General features: G+C 36.3%; 2 protein-coding genes across 2 annotated transcripts; one reads left to right on the forward strand and one right to left on the reverse strand.

The window, feature by feature from the left end:
* The first annotated feature begins 224 nt into the window (after positions 1-224).
* On the forward strand, positions 225-2,287 carry LOC120080068 (pentatricopeptide repeat-containing protein At3g29230-like). Its single transcript, XM_039034657.1, has one exon. The coding sequence runs from the start codon at positions 401-403 to the stop codon at positions 2,090-2,092; it is 1,692 nt and encodes a 563-aa protein (XP_038890585.1). The 5' UTR covers positions 225-400; the 3' UTR covers positions 2,093-2,287.
* Positions 2,288-4,385: 2,098 nt separating this feature from the next.
* LOC120080283 (single-strand DNA endonuclease 1) lies at positions 4,386-9,800 on the reverse strand. The gene is given in 17 exon segments (XM_039034946.1): positions 4,386-4,656; positions 4,659-4,811; positions 5,596-5,667; positions 5,669-5,804; positions 5,982-6,112; positions 6,255-6,355; positions 6,441-6,523; positions 7,122-7,221; positions 7,441-7,564; positions 7,666-7,725; positions 7,878-7,951; positions 8,046-8,118; positions 8,469-8,520; positions 9,000-9,127; positions 9,211-9,272; positions 9,373-9,530; positions 9,644-9,800. Coding segments are annotated over 17 exon segments (1,704 nt in total). The 5' UTR covers positions 9,712-9,800; the 3' UTR covers positions 4,386-4,527.
* Between the last annotated feature and the right edge of the window lie 196 nt (positions 9,801-9,996).

The following is a 9,996-nucleotide window of genomic DNA, read 5'->3' on the forward strand; positions in this document are numbered from 1 at the left end:
CCAACGAGGAACGAGTAACACGCCATCGAGGATCGAGTTCCTTTCGAGTTGGTAGGCACATGGGGTGCATCTCAGAAACGAAGGGGTAAAATCACACGTGGATGACACACTCTCCATTAGTTTTTCTACATTTGGCTATTTTTCATTTGGGTCTCCCAAATGAGACCATCCATACAAAAAAACCGTTTTTAGATAACACCCCATCCATTGTCTTTCCAATTTCTATCAATAATTGCTCCACCCACCAATGACCTAACAATTCCATATCATTCCTCTACGTACATCACTTTATTTCTCTCGAGCACGAACAGGAGGACCCGCACGAACTCTTCATGGTCATGTTTTATTTTTAATAGCCGTAGAAGACGAGCTGTTACACTACAGCAGTTATAAATGATGAATGGCTATGAACTTGGAGTCCAAAATTTCAGAGCTATTACCAAGATGCAACTTTGCGCAGCTCAAACAAATCCACGCTCTCCTCTTAACCACATCCATTCACCAAAACATCCATGTTTCCCCCAGCTTTCTTCGACGAACCACCGAGTTTGGGAACATGGACTACGCAAGTCTCGTGTTTTCTCATCTCAATCCCATTTTCAAAACCGAAATTCAATTCTGGAACGCAATGATCAGGGGTTATGCTTTCAATGGCCCTGTTGAGCAATCCGTGTCCTTGTATGGCGGTTTGCTTCAAAGAGGACTCAAACCCCATAATTCCACCTACCGATTTGTGCTAAACTCGTGTGCTGATTTGGGTTGGTTCTGGGATGGAAAAAAAGTGCATTGTCGGATTCTCAAGTCTGGATTTTCGTTGAATTGTTCAGTTTCTGTTGCGCTTTTTAATTTATATGTGAAAATTTCAGAATTTTCTGGACCTGGGGATGTTACTGATGGGGTGGCTTCTGATGCTCGCAAGGTGTTCGATGAAATGTGTGTTAGATCTGTTGAAGTATGGAACCGAATGATCTCAAGGTATACGAGTACTGGGGATGTTGATGGTGCACGGAAGTTGTTTGATACAATGGAAGATCGAGATACCGTGTCATGGAATACAATGATTTCTGGTTATATTAAGGTAGGAGAGGTAATGAAAGCAAGAGAGTTATTTGAACAAATGGCAGAGAAGAATGTCGTGTCTTGGACTTCAATGATTGGGGCTTATGCCAAAGCTGGAGACCTTGTTACAGCAAGAATGTTCTTTGATAAAATGCCTCAAAGAAATGTGGTGTCCTGGAATTCCATGATTTCTAGCTACGTTCAAAATGGGGAATTTCAGGAAGCACTGGATCTCTTTATCCAAATGCTAGCAGAAGGTATAATTCCTGATGGATATACTTTTGTATCTGTTTTCTCAGCTTGTTCTCATTTGGTTGATCTAGAGTTTGGTAAGTGGATACACTACTTGATTGATGATTTCTCTCAACTTGGAGTTATTGCTGCGACTGCTTTGATTGAAATGTATGCAAAATGTGGAGACGTCGACAGAGCTTTTATTCTTTTCATCAAAATTGGAAAGAAAGATGTGTATTTTTGGAATGTTATGCTGAAATCACTTGCCCTCCATGGAAAGGCTCAAGATGCTCTTAAATTATTCTCTTTGATGCAAAAAGAGGGCCTGAAGCCAAACAACTTCACCTTTCTTGGAGCTTTGTTTGCTTGCAGCCATGGAGGGATGGTGGAAGAAGGTCAGACCATATTTGATATGATGGAGAAGGAATATGGGATTAGACCGAGAATTGAACATTACGGTTGTATCGTTGATTTGCTCAGTCGAAACGGGTGGCTAGAGGAAGCACTGCATCTAGTAGAGAAGATGCCATTTGAGGCTGATGTTGCAATATGGGGAGCGTTGTTGGGTGGTTGCAAGTTAAGAGGTGATTTCAAGAGAGCACGAGAAATAGTTGAGAGGGCAAGCAAATTGAGATCAAATGAAGGTGGAATCCACGTGAGCTTGTCGAATATGTATGCATCAGTTGAGCACTGGCCAGAGGCTGTAACTGCAAGGGAAAAAATGGAAGAGGAGAATATTTTGAAGAAGACTGGCCAGAGTAGTGTTATTTATGCACCCAGTGGAGCTCATCGTTTGTAGGATATTTTCAAGAGGATGAAAACTCTTAACATTTATTTCTATTTTTATCAGAGGTCAAAAGTTGAAAATTATAACCCCACTTTTGTTGGAGTAAATTTTTTATAGTTAAATTGTAACTTTGGTTATATTTTTTTTTGAAAAAGTTAGAGTTAGTAAACTATAATTGGAATCTAGTCTGGGTTGACATATTCAGTATTTTTTAAACTATCAAATTTATTTGATTTGAAGTTAAATTTTATATCTCATATACAGTGTTTTAAAGCTCTCTCAGGCGTACGCTTAGGCTCAAGGCGTAGGTTTGGTGCCTCGCCTTGAAAACGCAAGGTTCACAAAATAAGGCACGTGTTTTGTGAAGTCGCAAGGTTCACAGCTTTGACCCTAGGTTTTTTTTATTATTTAAAAAAAATAGTAATAATTATGAGTTTTCCTTCGTTATTAACTAAAAGAATCAAGTTTACTAAGCCTAAATGCAAAATTTATTGTGTTTGAGGCTTTTTTTCCCCATATTTCCACTTGGACCATGCTTTCTCTTTTTAATGCAACACTTTTATATATAGTGCGCCTCACAAAAAAAAGTCCACACTTTTTTCTGCACCTTGCACTTAAGCCCCAGATGACTATTGCGCTTTATTATGTCTTGAACTTTAAAAAAACATGGCTCATATAATCAAAAATATTAAAATTCGTTTACAATAGACAATGACTTCTAAAAAAATGCAAATGCCAATTTATATTCCTACACATTGAAAGTTGAATCAATTAAAACCCTGAACTAATGATGATATAAATTTAAATATGAAATTTTGTAGGTGCATTAATTTAACACTTACTTCTAGATTTCGTTAGACTAATATCATGTGAAACTTATAATTAAACTCCTAAAATTTTCCATCGAATCAATATATACTTTAAACATCAATGCATCAAAGTAGATTCCTTCAATCGTTGGTTTAACAGAACGAATGTACGATGGTCTCGTTTACTTTCTTGCAACGTGAAGTTTCAATACATTAGTTTATTCCTTTCTTTCTTTTCCTCAATTGCACATTTCTTTCAGATTTACCTATAAATATTTTTTCTGATCCATGTAGGTCGGGGCATTCTCTACGAAACTTCATGTTCTGGACGGTATATAACTAGAATGAGTGCTTCTGACAATATTCAACAAGGTAGAAGCACCTTCTTAGAAGAAATGACTGAGACTTCACGTATACTCCATCATTCCACATCATGTTCCTTGGTCATAATTGACGAACTTGGGAGAGGTGCAAGCGCCCACGATGGTGTGGCCATTGCATATGCAGCTTTGCATAATCTTCTCCAGCAGAAGAAATGTTTGGTCCTATTTGTCACCCACTATCCTAAAGTTGCTAAGATTGCAAAGGAGTTCCCAGTATCTACGGGGGTATACAATGTCTCATATCTTCACACAAAAATCTAAGCTTGTCGGGCCCAAAATCAACTGAGGATGTGACTTACCTATATAAGCTCGTTCCCGGTGTTGCGGAGAGTAGTTTTGGTTTCAAGATTACGCAACTTGCACAGGTAACTTTATCTATCGTCCTGTCCTGCCCCCCGTTTGAAATCTTATGGAGCGTCCTCACTTGAAAGCCTGCGTGAATGCTCTTTACTTGTTGTGACCCTAGTTCTTTTTGCCGTTGTTATGTTTTTTTAGATACCTTTATCATGTATTGCACGAGCCAAAGAAATGGGAGTCTGGTTAGAAGAAATAGTAACCAGAAGAGCAGAGCGTAAATCCACAGAACAGCATTTGCAAGAAGCATCGGCCAAGGGGTTGAAATGGGAAAGCTTCCAGTGCTTCCTTGAAGGTGTTGGTGAGTCAGAGAGATTTGATGAATATGAGAAATTCTTTCTGTTCGTGAAAGCTACAACATGTTCTGCTGATGATATGGGAAAAAAGTGCCATCAAATTTACCAAGCTAGAAGCATGGCCATGGACTTGTTAGGAAGGTAAAACACAGTGATTTGATCTCAACTACTCTCATACTCTCATTCGTACTGCTGTCTTGTCTTGCTCATTTAATTTTGCTATGAATTGACAGGTGATAGAAATTACTCATATTGGAGTGGATAATCAATGAGTTTTATTTTTTATTTATTTTATTTTTTTGGGTGAGCAGTGGAGGAAAACCCCTCTAGCTGAGTGTACAAAGGACCTTAGTTCAGTCTGGTTTTAAATATATATTATTAGTGGTTTTCTTTTCTTTTTGTGAAAGGACCATTGTGTACAGCATTCCATCTTGTTTGGTAAGATCACAAACAGCCCATCTTGTTGAGAAAAATGGTGAAATTGATTCATTTACAAAAGCCAGATTCTAAATCCTATTCCTTCTGTGAGCAAAGCTCTCATTACAATATAGATATGCAACTTCTATTGCAACAGACATGGTACATTATTGGCCTTCCAGTGGAAGTCATTTACCCTTTAAAGTAGCTAAGAAAGATCTCAACTCTCTTGCCTTTCTCTCATGTTCAGGTGATTGGTCAGTTTCTGTATCACTCAAATCAATTACATCAATCTTTTGACTATTTTTTCTGTTGAAATTTTTGAAACCTTACGGGTTTGCATTGCAGGTGAAGGGCTTAAGAGATTGATGACCTCAATCCTCTCTGTGCTGCTGCTAGGAGCATGATCAACAATTATTGGTTCAATGTCAACAAAAAGCTCTTCGTTCAGTTCAACACCAGTAGCAGAAGTCTTTGAAACTTATGGGAACATGGGAAGATTATGAACTGCCCTGCTTTCAGATTCGATTTCAAGCAACAGAGTTTGAAGTCTTTCATCAATTTAAGCAACAGTAGCCTCCGTCTTCTTTGTTTTAGTAGTGCGCTTATTTTGTTTTCTTCCTTCAGCTCTTTCTCCTCAAGTTTTATTTTTTATTTATTTTATTTTTTTTGGGTGAGCAGTGGAGGAAAACCCCTCTAGCTGAGTGTACAAAGGACCTTAGTTCAGTCTGGTTTTAAATATATAATTATTAGTGGTTTTCTTTTCTTTTGTGAAAGGACCATTGTGTACAGCATTCCATCTTGTTTGGTAAGATCACAAACAGCCCATCTTGTTGAGAAAAATGGTGAAATTGATTCATTTACAAAAGCCAGATTCTAAATCCTATTCCTTCTGTGAGCAAAGCTCTCATTACAATATAGATATGCAAACTTCTATTGCAAACAGACATGGTACATTATTGGCCTTCCAGTGGAAGTCATTTACCTTTAAAGTAGCTAAGAAAGATCTCAACTCTCTTGCCTTTCTCTCATGTTCAGGTGATTGGTCAGTTTCTGTATCACTCAAATCAATTACATCAATCTTTTTGACTATTTTTCTGTTGAAATTTTGAAACCTTACGGGTTTGCATTGCAGGTGAAGGGCTTAAGAGATTGATGACCTCAATCCTCCTCTGTGCTGCTGCTAGGAGCATGATCAACAATTATTGGTTTCAATGTCAACAAAAAGCTCTTCGTTCAGTTCAAACACCAGTAGCAGAAGTCTTTGAAACTATGGGAACATGGGAGAGATTATGAACTGCCCTGCTTTCAGATTCGATTTCAAGCAAACAGAGTAAGTTTTGAAAGTCTTTCATCAATTTCAGCAACAGTAGCCTCCGTCTTCTTTGTTTTAGTAGTGCGCTTATTTTGTTTTCTTCCTTCAGCTCTTTGCTCCTCAAATTCTATAATCATCTCGGGACAGGCACTGTAGAACATATAAAAAGAAACAAGGCGAGAAATAATAGTCTTAGCTTAGTAGTATTTTAACATTTTAGTCAACCAATATCAGAATTGGATATTTCAATGTTATGGAAGAAACTGAGATGCAAAAAAATAAGCAGTATACTTGTAAATAACATAACCATTTAAATAAACTCCATACGTCTGCAAGAGATCTGCTGGCACAACAGATGAATCAAGTCCATCAACATTTTTCCAAGAAACCTCATAGCAGTCATTGCCCTGGACTCTTCGGTGCTTGACAATTCCAGAAACAGGACAATTAACTGGTACCTGTAACAGAAAAAAAACATAACCAAACAGATACAGTATAATGACTCTCCAATGGCCAGTATCCATATTCGTGACAACTCATAAAAGTAGAAGAATAAAAAAACATTAAACCAGGTATCCATGGTTAAAGAAATAGAATTACTTCTTGAAGTGGAATATTGAAACCAAGTTCTGATGTTTTAGACCGAATGTTCGCGAATCGCCGTAGATCTCTTTCTGCTATCTTTGGGAGAATGTACTCATCTAAACCACACATGGATGTATTCACAAGCTAAACATAACCAAATAATTTTATCTATTTAGCTCCAAAGATTAATGAAAAGAGAACCTGTTTTCTCAGGAGGCCACGCAAAAAGTTTGGCGCATATCTTCTGAAGTTTGATACGTTGAAATGGGTGCTGAACAAGAACCCTGTAGAGAAAGAAAATGTTGAAGGCATATGCATTCCATTGTACTAACACCAGATATGCCATAATAATGACTGCATTAATGTGTAATATACTGTAAGGATTCTTCCTCACCCTGTGATGTTAAACTTCCGAACAACAAAATACAGGGAAAAGTTCTTCAAATTAACAGTACAAAACCAACAAACAACCAGCCTTAACAAGAGGGCCAGGCTCTCCACAAGAACTACTATTCTATTATAAATATGAAGATAAGCACCCTAGCTTAGAACTCAAGGACATAGTTATACAACCTATAAAATAGATCATGTTCAAGTAAGGTCGTATCAAGATAACAACCCTAGTTTAAGTACCAACAGTCTCTGCAACCATACACTTCGAAGCTTACTCCCAGCTACTCTCCTGCCTGGGGGGAATTGCCTTTCTTACCCCTCCTCTTATAAACATTCTTAATTGGCGGTCTAATATTTACATATATACATATCTTATGAGGAAGTTCAGGTGCAGAGTTGAGGTAGAAGAAGAAGATATACTACTACAACACAGACGAACAGAACTAAAACAAAATTTATATTGTAATTCCAAAAGTTCAACAAGCTCACCTAGCCACATCTTCAGAATCAGCTGAGTGGCATTTGGGTTTCAAATAGGCATCAATTACTTCTGAAACCTGATCACATTTATGCATATACTGCCCAGCCCCTATGCAACCAAAATAATCCAAATCAAAATTAAAACTTGATTGACCTATTGTATCAGAGTATTCTTAAAAACTACAATATTTAAGTTCCTAAGCCCACTATTGATGGCTCAATCTGTAAAAACTGGTTGTTATTTAGTTTCGATCCAAGGTTTAAATTTCACCATCCATTTAACTCAATGTGTAGAAAAGAAAAATACAGTTCATAGTAATATTATAACCAGACTTAGGAAGTCCTTGCTTTTTGGAATTTTTCCCCTTCTTCGCAAAAGACAGTCCCTCAGATGCAATTTTTTGAAGGACAGCACTATCTCCTACTGCTTTAACAATCTGACAAGAAGATTCCTACAAAGGGCACAAAGACAGCAGACACATGGTTACATGCTGCAACCGGATTGTACTTATAAACAGGAATCCAACTGAGCAAAAAGGGAATTTAAACCTACACGTCCCATGCCATAAACGCCTTGCGAGTAGTCACTGCCAAGAAGTAGAGCCAACGTAATCTGCAGACCATTTTCAAAATGATTTGTGGATGATGATTACATATTTGGTCATACAAAAAGAAAATTCATCTGATGAATGAAACATCCCACACTGTTAAAATATACATTGCTTGAACTGTAGAGGCAGACCAACAAAAGTACAAGAAATTTACCATTGAGTTCCTTCCGAATCCTAAATGTCTTTCGATGTCATCCATTTCATAACAAAGTACATGACCATTATCTCCTAATTTAACAACAAATAACGGAATAATGAGTACATTATTTTGAAATCTAAAACAACTCAATAAAAACTGAGCATGATTTAGTACGACACTTACCAAGGCAGATGTCCCTATATACTGTCCTAGCACCGAAAAGGAAAGCATCTGAATCTGAAGTAAAGCATCCATCCTGATCAGGAAATGATGACTTAATAATAGTAATGATGTTCAAGACAATATAAATACAGAAACAATAAGCATCTGGCACACTGAAGGACAATTACTAAGGCCCAGTTTGAGAACTATTTTATTTTTTGTTTTTGATTTTTTAAAATTAAGCCCCTTGTCTCTCATTTTCATACAATGGTTTGTATCTTTCTGAGTTGAATTCTTAGCTAACTTGATTTTTGAAAACAATGGTAAAAATTACATAACAAAGTAAGAAATTTAGAAGTGGAAAAAGTGTTTTAGGCTTAATTTTGAAAAACTAAAAACAAAAAAAAAAAATGATTACCAAATATGGACTAAGCCTCTACTTACGCATAATAATTCTGAATTTAGCAATGCACATTGTGCTTCAGCTTCCTCAAGCCTAAATTTAGAAGAATATGATAAAAGGTTGAAGAGATCAGTTACAAGATAGAGAAAACCACAAGATAACCAGACCTTAATTAAATTAGGGCCTATCTGGATTGATTTGAGAAAAAAATGTTTTTTTAAAAAATTCATTTTTATTTAAACATTTTTGATAAAAACTGACTAAAATATACTTGAAAAACTATTTTGAATGGTTGTCAAACACTCCAATTTCTTTCAAAAAGACTTATTTTTTAAAATTAAACACTTGAAAATGTATTCCAAATAATTCTTTGACCAAGTCTTGATTTCTCATCAAACTTTTAAATATAGTTGGAAAATTTAATGAACCCTTCTAAATTGTATCATTTAGCCAAATACTAAATAAAAACTTAAAAATTGTTATGGCTGACAGCATATGTAGTGATATACTTTTCTTTACTGTTGAACAACTTAGAGATATCATAAGGTTTTCGAAAGAACAAACGAATTTACCCATCTAGACAAGGGATGCCAAGCGCCAGTCCCAAGGCTTTTGCCTCTTTAATCATTAAAGAGAACTCAGAACCCTTGTTCCTTTTCAGTGAGCATATTTGTTGGGGATTTGCATCATTTTGAGCAACCTGTTTTTGTTGAAGCTTTGGTAAGTAAGATTCAAGTGAAAGGGGGGAAAGCAAAAACGAATGTGGGTTATGAGAATTCCCACCTCACTTCCATTGTTCAAGCGGCGTCTATATGTTGACAGTTTAATCCCAGGAATTGAACCATCTACAGGCCATAAGTGTTCATTAAACACAAAAATAAGTACCCATTATCGATTTAACGAGAAGATTAAAAGAAAGAAAGAAGAAGATGAAAAGGAGCATGCCTGTAACGAAAATAAGGCTGCAATTTAAGGCAATGAGAGCTCGAAGGCGGTGAAAGAGCCCCCTCAGGTAAATGTTATTATTCAAACGAGAATGAGATTTGCTTACATTTTGAAGCTGAACTATCCAACATGAGAGATCGATGCATAACCTCTTATTCCTGAACCCCAATTCAAAATGGCAAAAACTCAAACAGGGCAACTGAAAAATAATACAAATGCAATCCCCTGTTTGGTTGTCAAGAAAATGATAGAATAGAAGGAAAGAACTTACTGAAGACGGTGAAGTGGGAGAGTTTTCTTGCACGATTCTAAGATATCCCAGAAGTTCTTTACTCCCATTTCTCCAGTGAAGAGGTTTTGCCTTGGCTTTCCCTTGGGCGGGTCCTTGCTTCAACCCACCCAAAAAATAAAAAAAATAAAAAATAAAAAAACTTAAAAAGAAGCATTTTTAGGAAATTTTCAAAAAAAAAAAAAATACACAAAATAATAAAATTAAATTTTTTTTTATAAAGACAGATGATTGATAGAAATCTTCCATTGATATTATATAATAGAACGTAGATAATAGTCGAAATTTTTAACAAGAGTGAAAACTTGTATTTTTATAAAAGTTTCTACGGTGTA

Source organism: Benincasa hispida, chromosome 1 (assembly GCF_009727055.1).
Source record: "Benincasa hispida cultivar B227 chromosome 1, ASM972705v1, whole genome shotgun sequence".
Lineage (NCBI taxonomy): Eukaryota > Viridiplantae > Streptophyta > Magnoliopsida > Cucurbitales > Cucurbitaceae > Benincasa > Benincasa hispida.

What these genes read in the sequence shown, in the direction of transcription:
- LOC120080068 (XM_039034657.1), top strand. Translation starts at nt 401, where the DNA reads ATGGCTATGAACTTGGAGTCCAAAATTTCAGAGCTATTACCAAGATGC.